This window comes from Pelodiscus sinensis, chromosome 3, assembly GCF_052426305.1.
Source record: "Pelodiscus sinensis isolate ZL-2025 chromosome 3, ASM5242630v1, whole genome shotgun sequence".
NCBI lineage: Eukaryota > Metazoa > Chordata > Testudines > Trionychidae > Pelodiscus > Pelodiscus sinensis.
In genome coordinates this window covers 117,218,406-117,243,320 of record NC_143054.1, presented here as the reverse complement: position 1 = coordinate 117,243,320, position 24,915 = coordinate 117,218,406, and the positions used below count along the sequence as shown (strand labels likewise).

At 40.4% G+C, this 24,915-nt stretch overlaps 1 protein-coding gene and 1 long non-coding RNA gene across 5 annotated transcripts in view; one reads left to right on the top strand and one right to left on the bottom strand.

Annotated features, from left to right (window-relative positions):
* PRKN (parkin RBR E3 ubiquitin protein ligase) overlaps nt 1–24,915 on the top strand; it is a 1,204,231-nt gene that overhangs the window by 545,714 nt on the left and 633,602 nt on the right. For 2 of the 4 annotated variants that reach the window (XM_075924578.2, XM_075924581.2), the window contains one exon: nt 13,991–14,047. The exons of the other annotated variants lie outside the window; for them this stretch is intronic. In XM_075924578.2, the coding sequence (XP_075780693.2) occupies nt 13,991–14,047 (57 nt within the window). The remainder of the gene's footprint in view (nt 1–13,990; nt 14,048–24,915) is intronic. 4 annotated transcript variants of the gene reach the window in all.
* LOC142827941 (uncharacterized) overlaps nt 1–24,915 on the bottom strand; it is a 90,630-nt gene that overhangs the window by 42,301 nt on the left and 23,414 nt on the right. The window contains exon 2 of the long non-coding RNA XR_012902751.2: nt 3,066–3,165. This is a non-coding gene — a long non-coding RNA (uncharacterized LOC142827941). The remainder of the gene's footprint in view (nt 1–3,065; nt 3,166–24,915) is intronic.

Sequence of the window (24,915 nt, the reverse complement as noted above, 5' to 3'; positions counted from 1 at the left end):
TGTGAAACCCATCTGCAAGAAAAACAAACAAACAAACCCAAAGAAATTACACTGGGACTTATTCAGAAAAGAAAACTGAAAACTGTCTGTTTCATTGGTGCACCCAATATAAACAGGAATAGTTAGCTATGAAATTTGTATTTTGGAATAACTTTGCTTATGTATAAATGTAACCCTATTTCATTAGCAAATAGGCAGTGTTCTTTCTTTGCTAGCAATATAACCTCTTCATTTCAATTTAGTATTGTTTAATTAAAGCCATATAGTGTCCACATGGTGTCTATGAAGTAATGCAGAGCAGAGCCACCTGTGTTATTTCATACAAATAAGTCTCTCTCTGATTGGATTTATCATCTTGTTGTGGGTTGGTCTCAGTGTGCCTGTTTCTCTGTAAACTGTGTGCTGCCCTCAAGTTCCTGCTAAATGTGCAATCCTCGGTTGAATAAGTGGTTCTACACCCCTTATTTCAGAAGGGAAACTTCAGTTGAGAACCCTTTCTCAAGACTAGTAATTTTAATATTCAAGACAGCCTTATAAGTAGTCATGCAAGCTTAACAAATAGATAATTTGCTCAGAATAAGGCCGTGTTATGAATATTTATTAAAGGGAAGGAGTGTTTAGATTTTGGGGGATTTAGAGAATTATTTTACTTGTTAATTTTGATTCTTTTTTGCTTTTTCCCTTTATTCCTTACTCCTTTTAATTTAACCCCACCTTTTCCTTTAAATGTTTAATTTTTCTTACAAATGGTTCCTCCTTGGTTCCTTTAAACTAAGACACTTGTTAGTGTCCCAGGGGTCATAAGAGTTGTTGATTCATTAATTCTTCTGATTACTGAATGATTCCAGGCATTACTATTGAGTATAACTCAAGAAGACCAACAAGTGTAAAGCAGCAATCAACCCAAACAGCACAAGCTTAGACATGGAGTCACATTGCAGAAATAGGAACAAGTGGATTCTACCACCACTCCAAGGCAATCAGAGATGTTGCTGAAAAGGCCTACACTTATTCATACAATTGTTGTCTCTTCCTCTCTCTTACATCACTTGGCATAACTAGATCTACTCTTTCTCTCTTCTTCTTGAGGGACCCAGCCCCTGAACAAAACATCTTACAGTAATTATTTTGTACAAATAGGTATAGGCCTCTTTTTCCTTAAACATTGATTTTTATGTTATATCAGGGCCTCCAACAGGGAGGAGGGTTGCAAATGGCCCGGAGCCCAGACAGGGGATGTAAATAACTAGTTGAGTAGTTGATGACCTGATAAGCCTAGGCTTATTGGGGAGTCAAGTCTCTACTTGACTACTTGTGTCCCCCTCACGCCCCGCTCCCTCTATGTCAAGGCAGCAAGTGTGTAGTAGGGGCAGGGGGAGCAGGAGCCGGTGCTGGGGGAAGCCGGCTTAAAAGCTGGTTCCCCCTAGCACTGTCTCTGCAGTGCGGAGTGGGGGTAAGGAAGGCAGATGTGCAGAGGAGCTGAGACTGCTCAGTCCTGTCTCGCGCTGGGTTACAGACCACTATGCCTCTGCATTTTAAACGTAGCAAAATGTAGTAGCAGGTGGCTCTTACTACATTTAAAATGCAGAGGTACAGCAGTCCGGGACCTGGCACAAGTCAGGACTGCTCAGTCCTGGCTCATGCCATGTCCCGGATCTACCCCTGCTGCGGTTCTGCTGTTTAAATGTAGTAAGAGCCAGACTGCCTGTGTGTCCAGCTTCTACTACATTTAAACTGCAGACCCGCAGCAGGGCCCCTTATCGACTAAGTGTGTAGTCGATCCAAATTGTATCGACTACATGATTAGTCAATTACCCTCTTAACATCCTTATCCCAGAGAAATTAAAAATCTCGGGGGCCACCATTGCCGCCAGCAGCATAGTGAGGCTTAAGCAAACTTCCTTTCTTGCTGTATGCCGAGTGCATTAAAAGCAACAGACATGAAATATTAATTTCTTCTTTTATATCTGATCATTTAATTTCTCCCAACAGATTCCTGTCCTTTGGGATATCTTAATCATTCTCATCTGAAGGCCCTTTACCTCTCTCTGGCTACTAGCTAAAACAAATGCTAGAGGACAAGAACACTTTCTCTTTGAACTTGGGAAATGTGTTCCATCTCACTTCAGTACCTAGGGCTGTGGTAGCAGGAAGAATGGCTAGCCAATGTCTGTGTATTACATGTCTCAAGAATGCAGACCAGATTTGTAATTAGTGTACATATATATAATTGCAAAAAAAGAGGGAATTTTCAGGGAAACCTTCTGAAATGAGAGTTGTAACTCAGGCCTGCAACATCATTTCCAGGCCCTAGGACAGAACAGTCAGTGGGCCCCCATGCACGCTTATGCTGCGCCTGCGTGGATGCAGTCCCCCCAACATTTGGACAGTGCTGCGCTTGTGCTGGCTGGTGTCCAGTAAGCTGCTGGCTGCGCTACTGGCTGTGCTCTTCTTGCATGGCAGAGGTTTCCTCCTAGGGATGTGACTAGTTAACTGGTAAGCCTCTCCCTTAGCGGGTGAGGCTTACCAGTTCTGGTTAACTGGCTGGGGCTGGAGTAGCTCCTGCCTGCCCTGAGGAAGGGACTGCTCCAGCCCTACACTGGGCCCGTCCCTAACCCCACCGCACATGACATGCTGGCTCCCTGAGAGCAGGGTTGGTAGGGGCTGCCAGCCCCACGCCTGGGGAGGTTTCTTGCAGAGCCTGCAGTGAAATCTCCTGGGAGCGGGGCCAGCAGCCCTTGTTGGCCCTGCTCCCAGGGAGCTGGCTTTGCTGTGTACTGCAGAGCATGTAGCAACGCCTTCCCAGGAACAGAGCCAGCAGAGCCCTCCGCGCGTGTAACCATGTAACCACTAGGATTGTTAGTGGTTACACGGTTACATTTTAAACCACTTTTTACATCCCTAGTTCCTCATGACAGTCCAGAAGGGTTGCCAACTAACTCTGTATGCAAACCCAAAGAGGCTTATCTTGCCCCTTCCCTGAGGCCACACTCTGTCCCGCACCATCTGAGACTCCATTCCCACTCATTTTATTCCCTGTCCCTCCGCGGCTCGTTCTCCCCTACCTTCTCTCATTTTCACCAGGCTGGAGTAAGGGTGGGAGGTGGCGCAGACTCTGAGAAGGAGTTTGGGTTCAGGAGGGAGTAGGGTCTTACTTTGGTCCACCTAAAAAAAGTAGCACATTTAATTCAATGTTATGGTTCCTAATGCTTTATTGGCATTCGACCTCACTCCTCCCAAACAAAACACTGAACCTCACAACAGAGGGCTAATTTTTCTGCTACTGTAAACAGGTGTGGCTCCTTGTTTCAACTGAATTTTCCTCATTTACATCTGCAAATAATTTGTCCCAAAGCCCTTAAAATTAATAAGTCTTATGATGTATCAGTCTCCATAAAAGCAAAAGAGGCCAAATTACTGATGTGTCCTGCCAAGCTGCTCACATAGGGCATCTGTACTTCCAATCATTATTCCTATTTTAATATTGTTCACAAATACCTATGATGCATTTCTCTCTCAGTGAAAGCCATTTTTGGTTCCAGTGCAGTACCATCATCTTAATCACACCTGGACAATGACACAGTACATTTCATCTTGGGTAAAATAAAGTTCATGCTAATCTGTAAAGCTATGAATAAATGTTAAAATACACTGTCAGTCTACAGGGTCGACAAGAATTGTATCTTTGCACAGCTTTCTATTTCAAAGCACTGAGAAAAATGGAATTTAGAGAACTGGCTGAGAGCAGATCACATTTTGAGATACCTGACTTAAAAGAGTACTTAAAGGTCATTCAGGCCTGATTACATTCTGTTCAACACAATAAAATGCAGCCAAGTGTAAATTATTATTGAGTGAATTATGAATGATTCATGGCAGATTTTTCATTAGCAGGTAATGTCTCCTTTGCTGTAAAGTCAACATTATGATCTAAGCTGCCCTTTCTTTGAATTTTTACTGTTTAGTTAAATATAAAAAGAGCCATTTATTTGCACCACCTGTTTTTACATTAACTCCACCCAGTGGCACAGTACATTTAAAAAGACACCATAAAAGCTCAAAGCAACCAATCGCTTAGCTATTTTAGATGTCCAGATAACAAATGCAACAGGAATGCATGAGATGATGCCTAACAACTTTATTATCCTTGATATTTGTTATATTAATGAGGCAAGATTTTCAACAACAATGTTGTTGTTATAGATTACTTTATCATATAGTTCATTATTAGTCTATTGCTACTTTTTCATTCTCTTTGTGACCACCTCCATACTCTTTATAGTTTACGAATGTTTCATTTAAAATATCATTGCCTGCTCTTTAAAAGATAGCCACTTCTAAGGCAGTCCTTTGAGAATCAACAGCCTTTAATGATGTCTGATATGCAGCCAGAAAAGGGGGCAGAGAAGAGAGGATAAGGGAAGCTTAATCTAGCATTGTGGGAAATAAATGCCAAAAATGCAGTTTATCAGATTTGACTGAGGTTTTCTCTCCTCCACATGCTATCATTTCACTAATGATGTATGTGAGCCAACTAATCACTTTGTGAGTGCCGTCAGCCAACCCTGTTCAGGGCCGACATCCATAAAAGTTTGTCAATGAAAATCTGGTCTTGGCACATCAGTAATATCCTGCGTTAGTGCCCAGACCTTCTGTTCCTTGGTGCCAGATGCAGATTTTAGCTCATGATGAGTTTCTGGATATGTCTTGGCACTCAGAAGCTTCTGGGTTGTTTTCCAGAGGTAAGAAGTGAGAACGCAATGCGTCCATGCAGAAGAGAGAGAGCCCTTGCCCCCTAGCTATCACCACTAATTTTCTTTTGATTTAGGAGCAGGGAACAGGGAAGCACTATGTTTCTTAGTACATGGTAAAGGGTAGGGTAAAGAAAGCTGTGGGAGCCAACTGGAAAAACAAAAGGAAAAGCTGTGCCATGTTTTTGAAAGGCTGTAATTCACATCTGGAAGAAAATTGTTTTAGATCATCAGTGCATAGCTGCCAAACATAGAAATATCTTAAAACGAATAAACTAGGAGAGGGACAAGAATCTGTTTTTCAATTAAATGCTATTGAAATAGATTGTAAATCTTTGTTTAGATTTATGTAGATCTGTATTAAGAAAAATAGGGGAAATGAAGTTATTTTAGTAGAGTCATGGCCAAAGAGAGTGACCTGGCGGTTATAATTTTTCATATCCAAATAAACTAATCAGTGGATCTGTGGTGATTTGTTCTGTTAGGAATAGGAATTTTTTTGTACCTAAGGGGCATGTTTGCACTAGGAAATGATTTCAAAATAATTAAAATCCAAAATTATAACTCCCAAAATAACAAAATTAAAATAGCATTTCCACACTACGTGGGAGCCTCAAAATGAGTTCAGCTCAGGCTCTGTTACCGTAGACACACTACTTCAACTTAGAGCCCCAGGAAGAACTGGAGAGTAATTACTTCAGATTAATCTGAGGAGTAGTTATTTTGAAATAGCAGCAGCGGAGCGTCCACACTAACGCTATTTCAAAATAACTATTTTTAAATAGGCATTATTCCCTGGGAAAAGCAGGAATACTGACTGTGAAATAATGGGCTGGCAGTGTGGATGCTCTGCTTCTTATTTTGAAATAAGGGGGGTTATTTTGAAATAACTCCCTAGTATAAACCAGGGCTAACAGACAGTTATAACAATGCCCTACAGATGGGCAATGTAGATTCATAGAAACGACTCCCAAGCTCGGACTGATGCCTCTGGTTCTGATGAGTCTTGTTTGAAGCCACAGGTGGGACTGAAAGTTGGAATTCCTGAGATATAGCCTCAGCTTTGCCAACAGTTCACTCTCTGAAATTGTTAGACCTAGAAGCCTGTTTGCCTTCAAATCTTACTGATTTCAGGTAGGTAGTCAACTGCTCAGGATGCCAGAGCAGCCCATACCTGCAGGGTGCCTGGCCCCGCAATGGACAGGGGCTGCTCCAGATGACTAAATCAGCCCCTGTCCACAGTGGCTGCTGGTGGCATGCATTGAGCTGCTCCAGACCCCACCAATTAAACATCACATCGCTAATGTGCCTATCTCTTAGCTTGCACATAGTCTTCAGTAGCACAACTTATATACTTAAAGTTATTTACTATGTTGTGGTAGCTATGTTGGTCTCAGGGTATGAGAGAGAGAGAGTGTGGGTAAGGTAAGTGACTTCTGAAAAGGCACCTAGAAAACTTAAAGATGGAGCAAATCCTAAATATAGGTTGGTCCAGCACCCTTGGGACCTGACTGGTCTCGACCGAGGAGATGTGCAGGGGATTTACTCGTCGCTCCCCTAATAGCCTGTTTTGCCACCAGGCTAGGGCTCCAGCCTGCCCTGCTGCTGCCCCTGCCCGAAGGCTCTCTAGATGTCTCTGGCCCTGCTGCTGCCAGGGCCGGAGTGCCTTGGCCAGAGCTGCACAGCTGCCTGGCTGCATGGCTGGGGCTCCTCAGCCAGGGCTGGAGCTTCCTGGCCGTTGCTGGAGCTCCTGAGCCACTGGAGCCAGAACAGGACCGGGGCCAGAACTCCATGGATGGGGCCAGAGCCAGAGCTCCTTGGCTGCTGCTGAGGTTGGAGCTACTTGTAGGGTTACCATATTTGAATGTTCAAAGAAGACACTCCTGAGAGGGAGTGTATCTGTATCAGTATCTACCAACTCACGTTGTATTGATGTGTTATATATAGTATATGAGTTGGTAGATACTGATACAGATACACTCCCTCTCAGGAATGTCCTCTTCTTTGAACGTTCAGATATGATAATCCTAATCCAGCTGGGGCTCCATATTCGCTGCCTGGCTGGGGCCATAACTCCCCGCTGTGCTGCCTGTCCACAAACACCCCTTGATGCTTGGCTCCTGATTGATTTGCTGGTGCCTCCTACTATTCTCCTGCCCCGCCACCAGACCTCCCTGTTCCTGGGATCTGTGTTCCAGAAACATGCTGGACCACGGATCTTGCTGGACCATGGAATCCCGGTTAAGGGGGGGTACAACTTGTACCTTTAAAATCTGGGCCTCTTCCTAAGTTGATGGTCAATGTGAGAATAAGAGAAAATAATGCCTTGCTCAAAGGTTTTTATTTTTGTTTGTTAAACAATACAAACACAAAGTGGAAACAAAGAGTCAAAATAATGTATGTGGCTTTCATTACTGTAGAAGTATCTTCCAATGTAAAACATCTGTTTGAAAAGTACAGCTATTATCACTGACAACAATGAAAGGAAAACAGTGGAATGAGATATCTAGCAGGATCTACAGTACAACCTGTGTTATCCGGCATGCTCGGGGATTAGGGCATTTTGGTTATCTAAAAATTCTGGTTAGCTGAGAGTCCCATAAACCTAGGAAAAATCAATGGACAATAATAGTAAAACTCAAGTTTTTAATATTGGTAGTTTTGTAGTGTGAGGCAGTTGGTCTCACATTTCTATTTTGAGTTAAAGATTATTAGTACTTCTTAAATAAAAAATTAAGCCAATCATGGTAAACTGAGCCAGGCCTGTGCGCCTGAAGATGTGACAGTATTGTGGCTGGGGGCAATGCCGGTTAACAAAGTTTTCTGGTTAACAGAGTGCCGGATAACAAAGGTTTCGCTGTATAAAAGTAACATCCTTGCACAGGAGAAGTCTTGAGAGGTCTTCCACAGTCCTTGTACTCTTGGTTGAAAACTCCTATTTTTAAAATAATTAAAGGCCCAAACCAATTTCTTTTGAAGATATTGGGGCTCTTTTTAAAAAATGTAATGGGAACTGGTTCAGACCATAAAGCAGAACCAAATATTGATCAGATACCTGATATCAAAAGTCTTCAAAGCTTATGTGTTCCAGTTACTCTTAATGTTGATATAGTGCTGAATGATATTAACAATTATTCGCCAGTATACCTAGGAATTTTGTAAGGCTTTTACATTTATTTTTTAGTCAATATCTTATTGGCACTCCATACAGAGATCCCCAGAGAGATTCCTTGAAGTTATGCTTGAAGCATATTGTCAGGAGTTGGGAAGGGAAGTGTTGTCTTTTGTATATAACTTATCTCAGGGGTGGTCAAATACTGGCCCATGGGCCAAATCTGGTCCGCCAGGGTTAGCTCCTGGTGGGCCCCACCGCTATATTTACCTGCGCGGCTGCAGGTACTGGTGATCGCAGCTACCATTGGCCACAGATTGCTGTTCCCAGGTCAATGAGAGTTTCAGGAAGTGGTGTCCTTGTCTGAGGCGCTTCCCACCTTTCCCATTGGCTAGAATGGCAACCTGCAGCCAGCGGGAGCACAAATTGCCACTACCTGTGGCCATAACCTGTGGCCGTGCAGGTAAATATAGAGGTGGCATCTGTGAGGGGCTAACCCTGGCAAATTGCTGCCATTTTAAAGCCCACCTCTGCCTTACCCACGCTCCTAGAGTAGAAGTCGATGCCCTGTCTTTTGTATATGCTACCTCATCCCATGTATAACATAGTTCTTTGGTTAACCTCAGTGGAGCGTGCCATTGCTCTTCATTAGTACAAATGCAACTGATGAAATATTTTAGGAAAACATACATTTGGCCCTTCCCCTGACACTTTTAAAGACTTAGTGGGTTTGGATTATAATTTATGTGTGTGTTCACTGAATTCTAATTTTTTATTACATTTAAAAATAAAACTATATATACTGTTTGATGGCTACATAGCTTTTTAGTGATATACTGCAGTTATAAATATGTAGTGGAAATATGTACCACGATCACATTCTGTTGATGGCTAAGATTTCTTCCTTTGATGACAGAATAAACTCTTGGAGCCATTCTCTATCTAGATTAATCTAGTTTATTTTACCACATGATACATTTATTGATGCTGAGGGCATGTTCAAACTTCAAAATGGAAGGAGGTCATGTGATGCTTGGTTTTCATATGAGTGAGTGGCTTTGTGTAGTTATGGTTCCTGGAATGAGCAACGGAGGCTGGTTTCAGTTTGCACAGCAATTTTTTCCCTAAGCTGGTATTCACATAGATAAGTCCATAACAAAATACAGGACTATGTAGCGCTTTAAAGACTAACAAGATGGTTTATTAGATGAAGAGCTTTCATGGGCCAGACCCACTTCCTCAGACCAAATAGTGGAAGAAAATTGTCACAACCATATATACTAAAGGATACAATTAAAAAAATGAACATATATGAAAAGGACAAATCAAATTTCAGAATAGAAGGCGGATTGGGGGGAAGGTAAATGTCTGTGAGCTAATGATATTAGAGGTGATAATTGGGGAAGCTATCTTTGTAATGGGTAAGATAACTAGATCCTTTGTTCAGAATCAGGTGTAAAGTGTCGAATTTTAGCATGAATAACAGTTCAGAGGATTCTCTTTCAAGTGCAGTCTTAAAAGGACTTTGAAGCAGGATGCAGGTAATTAAGTCGTTGAGACAATGTCCTTTCTGGTTGAAATGGCAAGAAACTGTTTTTTCTTTGTGATCCTGTCTAATATCTGTTTTGGGGGCATTGATCCTTTGCGAAGTGTCTGAGATGTTTGTCCAATGTACATAGCAGATGGACACTTGCGGCACAGGAAGTGCGTCTGGCCCACGAAAGCTCATCTAATAAACTATCTTGTTAGTCTTTAAAGTGCTACATAGTTCTGTATTTTGTTTCAGCTACACCAGACTAACACGGTTACATTTCTATCACAGATAAGTCCATGTGTGACACTAGATAACTATTTCCATCTATTTAGGTACCATAGAGTATAAGTGGCCTATTTTGGAGGGGGGGCGGGGGGGAGAGCACAGCAGAGATTGTTTCCAATTGGAAGCTTTCTCTGTTGTGTCTGCTTTTTTGTTGTCCTCTAGAGGCATCTCCAAGGAGTTGGAATTGCAAAGCCCAGATCACATAATAATTCCTTATGTTTTATCACCTTCACCTTCATATGACTTGGGCCAATATATAATATGTTCCAGTATCACAGACCAAGTAATAAAGTGTTTTTATTTTGTTAGCTTCTGGGTCCCTGCAAAATAAATTGCCGTGATCCAAGGGTAGCTCTTTCTAAGGCGAACTCCCTAGTCTGGACTGTATGTTCCTAATTGTGGTTTGATTCCCAAAGCAGTTTCTCAGTTGTATCCCTGTATCTTTGGAGGAAGTGTCTCTGTCCTTTCTCTTTCACTTGTTTTAAGGGAACTGTTGTCAGCTGATTGGAAACTGTATCTTTTCATGCTTGAAAGTAACCTATGTCTTCCTGACTAAGTTTTGATTAATCCATTTCAATTCATTTTGCCTCCTTTCAGGTGGAACCTATTTAATCGAGGAAGTGTGGTATGGTGTAGCTTGATCTGAAAGAGTCTAACTATGACTCCTTTCAAGTATAAATATAGCAGTACCGAGAGAAGTGGGCTATATATATTAAATCACCAAGAATAACAACCATCAAATTGATACAGTACAAATATCTATCTGTCTAGCAGTTGATTAACATGGGATTTAAGGTGAAAGTTCAGGTACTGTATATCTATGTGATGTCCCCAGCAGGAAGCAGACAACTGGAATCACTGATAGAAGTCAGGGGGAAAAGCACAGTTAATCATTTGTGGTTATTTACACCTTCACTGGTTTCTTTCACGGCACAAAGGCATTAGTGAAAGTGACAGAAACAAGTTATGAGCCATTTACTTGGTCTATCTGGAGGGATTTAATCTCACTTGGGTCATGGAGTTGAATATTCTCTGGGAATTGGTACTACTGTGATAGGACATATCTGAAGGCCTGGAGTGCAGAGATAAGAGTTTAAGTCCAGCTGGAATTAGAAGCAATAGAATTAGCTGGATTGTAATGCCGTAAACCTTTCGGTTCAGATCCTGAAATGCCTCTGGATAGCAGTTCAAATCTATTCCAGATGGAGTTTTGGCTCTGGGACTTGTGCATAAGGCAAACATTAGTGATGTCAAGGACTTTTCTGGAGTATGCACAATAAAATCATCTTTGTATAAGCATGCATTTCTTGTTCAGTGTTGTGGCTTTTTTTTTAATATGGGTATTTTTTGTTTTGTTTCAAAAGGCTAATTTTCCTCTTCACTGACACTCACATGTTTGTTTATTTTTTAAAGGAAGACCAGGAAAATGTTTGAAAGGTCAATGCTTTTATAATAAATGAGGCAAGCCTGAATGTGGTTGGCATCCGCATATCACTTTGAGATAACAGGGATTGCTATCGTGAAAAACATAAAGCACTAGACAGAAGCTATAATAATTTATTTCCACTCAGTTTGAGACCATTTAGCTTTTAGGGAAGTGTTTTAAGATAGTGGTTGAGTGGAGACCCACCAACTTATGCATACTTTCCATAATGCTATATTTCGTCTGTGATCATGAAGTATAATTAGACAAATGTAACATTGCATGAGTTGATAGATTAATGCTATACTTGCATTAGGGATGAGAAGTTAATTACAAACTGTGATTGTAAAAGATTTAACAATTTGTTTTTCTGAGCTTAAAATCATGTCAGGTTTTCCCTAATGTAATAGGAAGTATAATCGCAATTAAGTTTAAACCTGCTGAACAGAATTAAAATATGTATGCACACATGCAAAATTTTGTTTAGGGTATGGAGCTAATTTTTTAATTTGCTTTTTAATTTTTTTTTGGCAAACTATATTGTTTCAGGGAAACTTTTATGAAAGACTAGTAAAAAACATTTTGCAAAAAGTTCCATTGAATTCAGTGCAAAATATCTTGGAGTAGCAACAACAATAATAAAATTGACTATCTAAAACTATGTTTTGGTAACAATAAGAACAGTAGATATTGAAACAATCTACAAAGGAGATAAGTGTCATTATACCCATTGTACAGATGGGGAAAATGAGGCAAAGAGAGGCGAAATGTCTTGCCCAAAATCACTCAAAGGCTCTTAGCAGAGCTGGGAGTACACCGCTGTGTTCTGGTCCCAGTTTAGGGCTCTAGTCGTAAGACCATTCTGCCAGTCTGTGCCATTATGCCCAACTATACTGCCAATATGCCATCACCTCCTCCCCAGGGAAAAAAAAGATATGGGACCTATGAAGCATGTTAGTGGTTCTTAGATTCTATAAAATACATATATACATACTTCTCTCTTTATATTTTTACATTTCAGATACTTAAATATTATACATAGGTATAAATCTTTGCTCTTGTGATTGGATGATATCGTAGTGTGGATGGCATCATTGCACAGCATTTGCCCCTTGACTAGGTAAAGTGGTAGGGATGTTAAGTCCTGTTTAGCTATCAGGAATGAAAGAATGTGAGGATTTTTTTTATTTCGATTTGTTTAAACTGTGAAATAGTTTTTGTTAGATTTAGAACTGTTGCCTCAATAGGCAGTAGGGGAGGAATACTGATTTTGGCTTAGAATGTTTTGTGAGGTTCTGGAAATTCTAGAAGGGACAATCCTATGAGTTTGCATTGAGAATTCAGATATTGGTAAAGAAATAAGTATCCCTAACAAGTGAATTAATGGTTTCAGAGGGATAGTAGTGTTAGTCTGTTTCAGCAAAAACAACAAGGAGTCTGGTGGCCCTTTTGAAGACTAACAAATTTATTAGGACATAAGCTTTTGTGAGATATAGCTCACCTCAGATGCTTGAAGAGAAAAGAAAGGGATACAGCGAGAGGAGTGTGGCATAAGGATGTTAAAATGAGTTTATTTTACTAATTGACTAGACAATAGCATTTTTATCGACTGCTCAATTAATCACTAGGGAAAAGTAGTTGATTGAGTCCTGGCTCATGTTGGGACCAAACCTGCCCATCTCCTGCTGCCTTTTAAATTGTAGAGCTGCAGTGGGGTTTGGTCCTGAACCCTGTGCACGCAGGGACAGATCTGGGCTGCCTGCCTGCCTGGCTCCTACTACATTTTAAATGCAGAGTTGGGACCCCCAGTGGACAGGGGCTGCTCTTGCTGCCATGAGCGACTCCTGTGCTCCGTCTGAGCCTTTCACAGCTGCAGCCAAGCAGGCAGCCAGCTCCCAGGACTCTAGCAGAGATGAAAGACGTGCACACCTTCCCACCACAAACAACCATTAGAAGGAGGCTGGGGACATGGGGTGGGGGGAGAGATACACCACCCGTTCCCCCCCACACACACACATCACCCCTTCCCCCAGCGGGCAGCGATCTCTGTCTGTGTGGGACGCCACCATTGCTGGACCCGGTGTGAGGAAAGCCAAGCCAAGCCATCCCATCCTCCCCTCTCCAGGCTCCTGACCTGGCCAGCATGATCCCAGCATGGAACCTCAGCTTAAAAAAATCCCAGTTTATTGTTTCAAAACAAAAAGTGTGGTTTATTGTGTCTGCAGGGGAGAGGGAGGAGGGAGAAGCAGGCAGGACTGAAATACCTCCTGGGAAGGGAGCTTCCACCATCACCACCAACCCCCTTCCCTAGGGAACCCCATTCCATCATTTCACTGCCCTCACCCCGGGCCAATAGCACAAAAGAGTCATACCTGCATGAACACGGCCTGACGGTCAATTTCCCCACGCTAAACTGGTTCCCCACAAATAGGTAGTTGTCCAGTGTGGTGAGCTTGCAGGTAGCGATGCAGCAGCTATGGAAAGTGACTGCTGTCCTGATGCCCTGCCTGAAGTGCTTCTGGGTGGCCTTAAATGTGATTCATCGTCCCATAACTATGGACGCTCTTTTTTTTTTTTTTAATAGCTCAGCGCTACTTCGACAGGCATTTGCTGTGTAGACATGCTATTTCGAAATAAGCTATTTCGAAATATAAATTTCAAAATAGCTTATTCTCAAATAAGCATGCGATGTAGACGTACCCATATTGTGTATACTTCAAAGGATCTGATGTGCCAAATGGATCTCAGATTTCCTTAGGCCTATGACCCTGTGCAGTGAACAGAAACCCTACATTCACTGCCTTTCATGCTTGAACAGATTTAATTTAAATGGGGTACTGCTTACTCCTCTTTATTTCTGACTCCTCGTTTTTCTAATTTTCCAGCTTTCAAGTCCATTTGCATCCTTTTGCTGCTCCATCTGGGCTTACATAAGAGTACATGTAAGCAACTTTTGCTCATTCAAATATTGCATGCATTTCAGTAGTTACTTGATCAAGGGATCCTGTCACTAGAATTTTTGCTAACTTCTATGGTATGTTAACTCTAGTTAAGTGCTAGTTTAAAATTCTCAAAAGAATGCTCTATTCACGTCTGTGTGGGTTAATAGGAATTATGCTGTTGGGTGAAAATTGTACTGTCAGAAGAAAATGAGTTGGCCACATAACCTTGGATGACCATGGGAATAGTTTCTGAAGCTAATTTAACCCGTCTAATGCACTTCCTTGTTTCTGCAAATCCTGTAATAATACAAAATGAATTAGTTCACATAGACTTATGAGCTAAATAGTGTGTGGTGTGTGTACTGCTATGAAACAATAGTGGCATCCAGGAAAAAAATAGCATTAAAGGTGCATCCTCATGCTTTAATATACATTGTATGTTAAAGTTTTCATTCTCCTGTGAGCCTTCCATTGGAACATGAAGGCATTTCTGCTGAAACTGATAAGCTATTGTCAGTCAGTGTTGGTGAACATGTGTAAAATCAGAAATAGATTATGTACCATTTTATTTTCGCCAGGTATTGTGTGTGTGATCTTGATTTTACAGTTTCATTTATTAGCAGTTGAAAAGTCTGGTTGACCATCTTTTGAAAAGTTGGTACTTCACCAGTGGCAATCCTATTTTAAGTCTTTCCTTTGAATAGTTAAGAAATTTGTTCTGAGAACCTATCCAGCATCCCACTAATCTAGCTTTGTCACAACAATATCAGAGAGCGCTCCGTTGATGAGCTCTGCAGTATTGTTTGCAAAGGAAAGACTTGAATTTCATCTTATTTCAAAGGGCATGAAACATTTCATAAACAAAAATATTTAAAATAAAGTAACTTGCAATCATCACACTTGAATTAAATGATGATTTTTGGGATATTCATGAGGGGATATAATTTCTTACCAGAACTTTGGTTTATTATCTTTTGAATGGTTCTGTACAGCACAAATGAATTTACATGACAAGGTCTCTAGTTAGTATTATTAGCAAAAATGCTAATTGATGGCTTTGGATTGTATATTGACTTACCTTAGTAGCTCTTTACAGGGATTTCTCATATGTGAATAACTTTATAAAACCGACAAAAACCTAAGAACATGATTCAGACCTAAATAGAGATTATGAATTTCTCGAAGTGTAGGACTGATTAGATCTATCTTTACTTTAAAAATGAAAAATGTTCATGTTTTGTTTAAGCTAAAGACAGGATGAGGACTTTGGTGGTGACAAAATCACAAACATTATTGTTAAAAAAATAAAATAATCCCTGTACCCAAAGATATATTACATATTTTCTTTTTGAGAAGGATGGTCTTTAAGGAAAAAAAAAAACATAAGAGAATAATTTTAGAAGTAAAGAGTAAGGCCATGTCTATACTAGAAGATTAGTTAGAATTTACTAAATTAAACTTCTGGGCACCCGATTTTACAAATTTGAAGTTCCGTGTCCTCACCATATGGGGAAGAATCGAATGTAGTCTGAGGCAGGCTCTGTTAATATGGGTGCCTTATCTTGGACTCAGAGCCCCAGGAAGAACTCTGTGGAGCTGTGGGTGACTTCCCAGAGGGCAATGTTTGAATTAGCGGCACTGGAGCCTCCATACTGTTATTTTGCATTTACAAGTTCTGGAACAGTATTATTCCTCATGCAAAGCGGGACTACAGAATTAGAATTCTACAGCCCATTATTCCGGAATAATGGGCTTGGTAGTGTGGACGCATTGCTTACAAATTCAACCTTAGGGGGGCTAATTTCAGACTAAGGCCCTAGCGTAGACCAGGTCTAAGAAATGTTTCATACTAGCCTGTAAGATTCCCTGTCCTTTACAATGTGCTCTCCTCTTTCAAAACTGTTGACTTTTAGGGCTCTCTGTGAGACATATGTTTTATAAAGGCTGAGGAAAAAACAGATATATTAGGGGTGATTTTAGGATATGTGGAGAATAGTTGCATAGCTATTTTGTAAAGTATACTGCATGGTTTTTTTTTTTAATGTTGTATGTTATGGGACTGCTATTTCTTTTCCTAATTCACTGTATTTTTAATGTATTTATCAGAGGTGCCAAAAGGTACACTTTCAGTTTCCTTCCCTGCATAGCAAGCACCAATTGTTGGGGTTCTAGCAGCTCTAGGCATTGAGACCAAAAGAAAAGAAGAAAAAATGTCTTTGTAATGTGAATGGTTGTGTGTGTGTGTTCTGGTTGTGTTTGGAAGTGTGGTAGCTTCTGCAGGCTATTGACTGAAATGCAGTTTACTTCATCTTGTAATGTAAAAGGAAGTCAGCCTTTCGGGGCCAGGTCTTTAGCTGGTAGCCCCACTTACTTCAGTGGAATTATGATTCTTTACATCAGCTAATGATATGGTGGCCAGAGCGCAAGTATGAAAAATTGGGCTATGGAGTGGGGAGTAATAGGTATCTATATAAGACTATTTACTGTTGAAAGTCTTTCCAGTGGCATGTGATAGATCATTAAACAGACCATGAATATTTTGATCTTTCCTTAACCCATATAGTGTTGATTGAAGGTATTCTGCTTTCTTCCTCTCTAGTATGAAGACACATTTACATTTGATAAGAATTTATTATAATAACTTATAAGTGCCTTTTGCTGTACAATTGCTTAAGGAATATCGTATGGCACTCTTAGCTTATTCAAGCCAATTTATGAAAATGATTTTCTTTTTGTTTGCATTTCTTCATATTATTCTTGTGCCAGTCATCCCTTTATGGCTGTTTTAATACAGGACGTCTTCCTATATTCAGTATTTTTAGTGTTTAGTTGCCATCTGTAGTAACAGAATTTAATATTGATTTGTGTTTTTATATGAAGGGATCTAAAAAGGGCATTTTCCATCACTGTAAAATCTCAGATAGTGACACCAGTGGACAAGAATGTTGGAAGAGAATGGCATCTTTAATCATCAGCATGAGTGAAGCAAGTTCAGGTGTTTGTCCTGCAGAAGAACTCTATACCTCTGAATACCATGTCAAATGCGTTCAGTCCATATTCAGAACCATAGCTTCCATCTGGGATAAAAAGAAGGGGAGTGTTTGCCCAAAGTTAATTCATCCCTCAAACTTTCAGCACATTGTTATTCATTTTATCCTCAAAAGTGCCAGTGTAAAAGTACCTCATGCCTTATTATATGCTTATAAAATAAAGCATGCTGACCAGATGTTGAGTTTGTTTTTTGAACGCACTGATCTTTTGGATTCAGCGACTTGCAAGCACCTTTGGCTCACAGAGATCTCAGGCCATCCAGCAGGACCCTTATGAAGAATTTACTTCTTTCCCTGTCCAAATAAATAAGGAGTTGCACCAAGTATACCCCAATGATCTTGTTTTGTGAAAATCGTTGGTTATTCAAAATGCTTGACTCCACATTCCATGCCGTCTATAGCTGGTAGGTAATGGTGCATCTACATTGTTTATTCCTTATATTAATTTGTATTATTTTTCTTTTTGAAATATTTCCTTGCAAAAATATGTTAATTTCAAGCAAACTAGCTTCTGTTACATACTGTTTCCCAAACACGTGTACTGGCATTCCCCTCCTGCTTTTTTTAGATCATTGGACTGCATCTTGCATAGTAGCAGAGGTGGGTCTGCTTTTTTTTCTACAAGCTTTTTTAGTGTTCATAGCTTGGCAATGTTAGCCATGACTGATTCGTTAGAATCAATATATTATGTGTGAGATCCAGACAGTCTTTTCTCAAAATGTCTCAGAGGGGTAGGCGTGCTATTATGTATCTGCAAAAACAATGGGGAGTCCTGTAGAACCATAGGGTACATCTATGCTACAGAGGAAGATCAAAGATTGCTACTGTCAATCTTCCAGGGTTTGAATTAATGGGTCTAGTGAAGACAGCTAATTTGAAGTGAGAGAGGCATTCCGGTCGATGTTGGTAGTCCTGCTTCCACAAGGAGTAAGGGAAGTTGAAGAAAGAGTGTTCTCCCTTTGACTTTCTGTAGTGTAGACCGCGCCAAAAGCCGAGTTAAGGTACTTTGACTTCAGCTATGCAATTAATGTAGCTGAAGTTGCGTATCGTAATTCAACCTTGTCCCATAATGTAGATGTACCCTTAGAGGAATTTGCCTATCTTCTTTCGAGCTCACTTTCGAAAGTGGCACTTTCGAAAGTGAAAGTAATTAAGACGCGGTTTTGTTGGTGAACCCTCCTCCCGCTTGTCGACAAGCCATTCCTTAAAAAATAAGGTTTACGTAGCTTGTCGACAAATGGGAGGGTTCACAGATAAATTGGAGTAGAAGTAACGGAAGCAGGGGTATATAAAAGGAACAAGTTGCTTGTGTTAATGAAGCTAATCAAGTCGGAGTGGAAGTGAGTAATTTTCAGCATTTGATGTGGAGAAGTGAATATCCAGAGAGGGAACGTTGCCTTTGTAGATCCTTATTCAGTCCTAAACCAATTGTTTGAGTTCCACATCAGCTTCCTCTCTTTGTAATCAGGTTTTGAAATTATTTTGTTCTCCTATAGTTTGTGTATGTTTTATCTTCCCTGATGTCTGATTCTTGTCCCTTTATCCTTTGGTTCAGAGACTGCTCTGTTTGACCAGTATAGATGGCAGCGGGGCATTGCTAGCACATGATGGCAAATACCGCATTAGTGGATGTGCAGTTCGATGAGCCCCTGTTAGTGTGGCAGATATGGTTACATCTTGTGATGGTGTCATTTGTATAGTTATGTGGACAGAAATGGTTGTTCTTCAAATGCCAGCCTACACTGGAACCAAAACTCACATCTGAAAATTTAGAGTGAGATAGGACATTGCTAATTGAATATGTTTTTATCGTGAAAACTTTTACAGGAGTGGTCCTTACGCAAGTGACTTATCCTATTGATACTGAAGTGATTAGTCTTGTGAATGAAGATTTGTGTGATTTTTGCCCATGTTCTACAGCTGTCTGTATAGTGTAATACAAGAGAACTCTGAACACTAAAACCTAACGCCAAACATAATAGTAGTTGGCTTTTTTTTAGCCTGAAAAGTGATGTCGTGTGAGTTGAATGAACTAAAATAATATTCAGTGAAATAATCTGACACAAGTTAATTAAATTAAAACAACATTTTGTGTTTGAAATGTACTCTGATCTTTCATCCTAAGGTGTTACTGTGCAGTAATTTTTTCTAAGTGCATGTTTGCATATTGTTCAGTAACCTCTCAGATGCTGCATTTTAGGAGACATCTAACTGTTGACTTAGAAACTGGTAAAAATCTGAATGTTTGTGATAGAAGGTGCAAATCAAACCAAAGAACCCAATCCTGCAAAGATTTAAGCATATGTATAGCTTTATTTCAATAGTAATGCTGACCTTCATAAAAATATCCACATCTCTAAATCTCTGCAGAATTGTTGCTGAAGTTATTAATAACTAAAAGTTGGTACCTTGTGATGGCTGTTTTAATGAGATAGTCCTCTTCCCATTCATATTATACAAACCCATCATAAATTGGCACTAATTAGCATTCTCAGCATAGAGGGCTGAAAGAATCAACAGATCTGAAAAGCTAACCACCTTTTCACTGTTATATGCGGCCTCTGCAGGTCAAATTGGAGGCACTGTGCAGGAAGCTTTCATTTCTACTAATCATGGAACACATCCTCTGCTTGACCATAGAGAATTTCAGTCATTCATTCTGGCAATTTTACATGCAGTTCTAACACGCACACACAAAATTATTTTATGATAACGTTTCAAGTATTGTAAATGGAACAAATTAAACAAAGATTAGTAAAAATCTCCTGATTGAATCGGTAATTTTACATTTCTGTCTTTTTGTTGTTGTTTTTTTCTTTTAAACAAGGGGGCTAACATTGCTAAGCTGCTCTTTGGGGATTTAAAGCAATATATTTTCCACAACACTGGAAGCTGTTATTCATGTGGTTTTATTTGGTAGCAAAGTAATAATGTTTATATGATGATATCTGGCCATTCGCTAGAAATCTAATAAGCACCTTATCTCCTTTAATAAACATAGTCCAATTGTATGCACAATTATCAAGATGTAAAACAACCTGAAATAAATATGAAGCGCTACATGATAATAAATGTTGTTGTTCAAATAGATTTGCTCATTCTGAATTGAAATGAGTTCTCCAATCTCTTAGCACTTAGAAGCATGTCATGTGGTCTTTGTCCAACTCTAATCTGGGTAGCTGCAAACTTCACTCACACAGCAGCTAGATTATTCTTCTTAGTAAACAGAGCCTGAATAGATGAAGATAATCAGATGGTTCTCCTAAATTAAATCTGTTGAAGAATTCATAAAAATAAATCACTATCTGTAAGTCTTAATTTGTCTTTACTGTTTTAGTAAAAAGGATGAAAGGCTCTGTTTGTTCTGAGCACAGTGCAAGGATGGTGCATCCAAACATGCCCCTGTTCAGCTATAGAAGGCTGGTGTAGATGGGGATTATTAGAGGAGAGAAATATTCTTGGTTAGGGAAGTTGAGACTGGGTCAGGGTGCTGTTTACCACAGGTGAAAGCTCTCAACCTCATAACTCTGATGCATATCTAAACTATTGTACTAGAGGTGTTAATTGCATAGGAAAAAATTGATACTTGCAGTCTAAATGGTTACTCATTTCTCTGTGCACATCTAGAAACAAATTCTCCCTGCTTCATGGATCTCAGTTTTGACAGCCAGTCCACTCTTGCCTGTGTCATCTGCCTGTCCCTCACAACTATTCTGAGACATCCTTGATGCTGCAAGGTCCATTAAAGTAAAATATATAATAATAATACCACAGCAATATAATCTGACTGTGAGAGTGTGGTTGCCCCACACTGGTTAAAAGTACAAGGAGAGAGGGCTTGAGGCATCCAATCATAGCCTGGTAAGATTGTATAAAAAGATGGCTAGCCAGAAGAAAGTCAGGAAGGGAGGCCCTTGAACAAGGGGGCTGCAGCAGGGCAATACCCAGAAAAGGGGGCACCACAGTCTGAAATGAATATGGATCCTGATAGAGTGCTGTGGTAGAGATTTGGCAGAAGCAAGTAACAACAGGTAAGAGCCCGGCTGGAGGAGGGTGCTCCTGAACTGGATGAGCGAATTCTTGGACAGACCAGCAGGAGGTGCCATCGCCACACAGATTTGAAAAAAAATGAATAAAAATAATATTTTTGGGTCGTTTTTACATTCAAATGTCTTGTTGCAAGGCAGTTGTTTTTTGGACATGAAAAATGTTACTGGAATTCTCTGCGTGTATAAGAATTAGAAGTTTGGAGGCACTAGATTCTTGCAAGAATAGGATTAACACAGGTAGACAAGGAGGAAACCCAACAGTGATCAGGGCAACCGAACTAACAGAGGTTACTTCCTGAAAGCCTTCTGAAAAACATTGCTGTGTGAAGGATCTGTGCAATGGGAGTAAACACAGTTTGCAAAATATGAGGAAAGGAAAGGCTGGTAATTGCTTTATAGTATTTCAAATAGATGGTATTGAAGGACCAGCACCATAAATAGAGAATCTACGAAAGGCATACATACAGGTGGAGAAACACCTGCATTTCCCCCAAACTGTGATTGCAAGGCTCAAATGCTTGCTTTAGGAAAGCCTTTCAAACATATGTCATAAGGATTAGGAGAAAAAAATGGCGGATTGTTTTCTGCTAAGTGGCTAAAGATGCACTTTACTGTGTGGCAGCATTTTGGGTAAGCAGTGTTACTATTCCCAGAACACTCACGGCCTGTGTTAAATTGTACAATATTTTGCTGTTGGAATATATCTCTGAATAGTTTCCATGCCTTAAATATAAAGACGGAATATGTTTGCAAGTCAATAAAGCAGCATGTTAAGAATGTGCAGCAGTCTATCACTTGGGCTGACAGCTGTAATATAAATCCTGTGGCCACACTGCCCAGGGTGTAAGTCCTTGCAAGGACCTTTTGTTAATTTTTTAGACTTTATGCATTAATTTCTGCTACTTTGTGTTCAGCACAGTTTGCCAGACACTATTATCTGGGCAAACTTAAACCTTTGTGCAATGAAGTGCAGCACATACAAGTCACCCAGCAAGTGACTGAGAGATGATAATGGTAGAAGGACCATTATTGTATTGTGATGCCAGAGAACACATCCATGCTAACACTGTACTGTGGAGACAGGCTAACAAAACATGAACACAAAAGAAATCCAATCAAAAGAGTGGTTTCAGCATCTTTTGCATATTGAGAGATCTTTTGATTATGGGTACAAAGAATTAAGCATTCCGGAAGGAGCAAATGATAGTTCAGACACCGAATTCGCCTAGAATTGACAAGACCATAGAGGATATTTTCCAAAAGCAGTTGTCACTCAATTTGGATTAGATATAGCACTCCCTGAGTGACTTGTATTCTGGTTTGAACTCTCTTATGCACCAGACATTGTTCCTTATGTGACTTTAAAAATCTTTTTTGCATTAATGTTTGTCCCTCAGTTGGGTCATTTGTTCAAAATTTTAATGATTTGTGTCACCCACATAGATAGTAGTAGGCAGAAAGATGTGTTTTAATGATATTCTACTGCATATTGTTCAGTGGAAAAGAATATAAAGTAGGAAAAATGCAAAACATTAGATATAGGGATAGTTTTTAGCCGTCTAAATGATTCATACTATTTGATGAATCACTGAATTCTATTGTTGACCTACGTTTCCGACCTTTCTCTGATTTCACAGGTCAACAACTCAATCTAACTACTGCATTTTGAATAATTTGTCATCGGAGATTTCTAGAACACCTTTCCAGTTTTCATTTTTAAGCAATGATTGCAAGGGATCAAAATACAGATGCAGCTTTAACATAAAGCTAAATCTTATAAAATTAAATATTCAGTTATGCTGGAAGTAGATTCAGTTTAAGGGCACCTAAATATAAAGGGCACTTCAATACTCCCTTTTTTCCTATCTTTATCATGGACCTATGATTCAATATGTCTCTCCCTCAAAACAAAAACAAATCCCCAAAACAGAAAAAAATAAAAACACATATATTAGTATTGAAAGTAAGTTCAGGTATACTTTTTTCTTTTTATTCATATTTGAATAATCTTGATACATAGATTTCATTTTGCTCTTTTCCCTTTTACACTTTAAAAAAAAATTTTGTGGTGTTTTTATGTTTATCTGCAGCTTCCTCTAGGACTGTGACTAGTACATGAAGGGCAGTCTCTTTAATCTTGCAATCAGGAGGTTTTTCTTCTCACAATACACTCTGATTAATGTAAACTAATAATTATAAACACCGTAATGAGTAATGTATTTGAACAGTGCAACTGATTGGCTGACTTGTAGTTTGAAAGATTTTTCTAAAGCGTAGGAAAGAACAAAACAAAAATTGCATTTCCAAGTGCTTCTCTACCTTGAAATTGTGTTTTTTATTTTGGTACAATTATACCAATGACATTTAGCACCAGTATAGTTAAACAAATGTCAGAATTTTAATAATATTGCATTTTCAAGGTTTTATAACTTCTTGCTGCTTTACTGACATTGAAAGTTGGATATAAGATTTCAGCTAAGCAATATCTTTTCTAATACATGAAATTATTTCAACATTTTACATTCCACAGCATCTTTCATCTAAAGAGCTGCAACTTCTTCACACATTTGCATAAGTATTAACCTCATTTCGTATATGGGCAAATTGAGTTATGGATTAAAGTGACTTTCCCTAAGTGATGCAGCATGTCTGTGACAGACAGGAGCAGAGTCCTGTGCTCCTGAGTCTTTGCCATGGGCCCTAGATGCTTTATATCTCTTTTTCCTTAAATGCTCAATTTAATATGTATTAGGGTAAATTGAAAGATTACTACGGACTTGAAGTGCAAGTTACATCAGATCCCAAGCTATCAAAAGTGGCAAAATATATATGATTGTTGGGTTTTGTTTCTGGGTAGTTCTAGGCTTACAGAAGATGAAAGTGAAAGGTATAATTAATAGTCTACAGGCAGTCCCCGGGTTACATCAGTCCGACTTAAGTCGGACTCCTAGTTACGAACCGGGGGGGGAGTGGCCCCGCTAGTGCGGGGTGCCTCCCCATCTGTTACGAACCGGCGCTTCCCCCCAGCAGACCAGGCAGACACAGAGCTAGCGCCCCCCCCCCCCCCCCAGCAGACCAGGGAGACGCGGAGTGGCTTTTCTCGCCGCAGAGGACGTGGGCGGTGGGACCGCCGCGGTCCCATCGCCCGCATCCTCCGCGGTGAGAAAAGCCGCTCCGCGTCTCCCTGGTCTGCTGGGGGGGGGGGGGGAGAGGCGCAGCTAGTGCGCCTCCCCCAGCAGACCAGGCTTTTCTCACCGACGCCTGGGGTAGAGCAGCTGGGGGGGCTGCCGGGTTGGTCCTGGACCAACCCAGCAGCACCCCAGCTGCTCTGTCCCAGGCGTCCAGATTCAGCCGCTGTTGAAACTGATCAGCGGCTGATTCCAGGAACCCCGGGGCAGAGCAGCTCTGCCTTGGGCTTCCTGTAGTCAGCTGCTTGTCAGTTTCAGCAGCGGCTGACTTGGGAACACCTGGGGCAGAGCAGCTGGGGTGCTGCCGGGTTGGTCCAGTAGCGCCGAGGAGCGGCGCTGCAGGACCAACCCAGCAGCACCCTAGCGGCTCTGCCACAGGCATGTCCGATTCAGCCGCTGTTGGTCAGTTTCAACAGTGGCTGAATCTGGACGCCAGTTCCGACTTATATACAAATTCAACTTAAGAACAAACCTATAGTCCCTATCTTGTATGTAACCCAGGGACTGCCTGTACTATATATTTATCTATCTATATATAGATATATATATGAGAGAGAGAGAGAGAGCTCCTCTAAACTCTA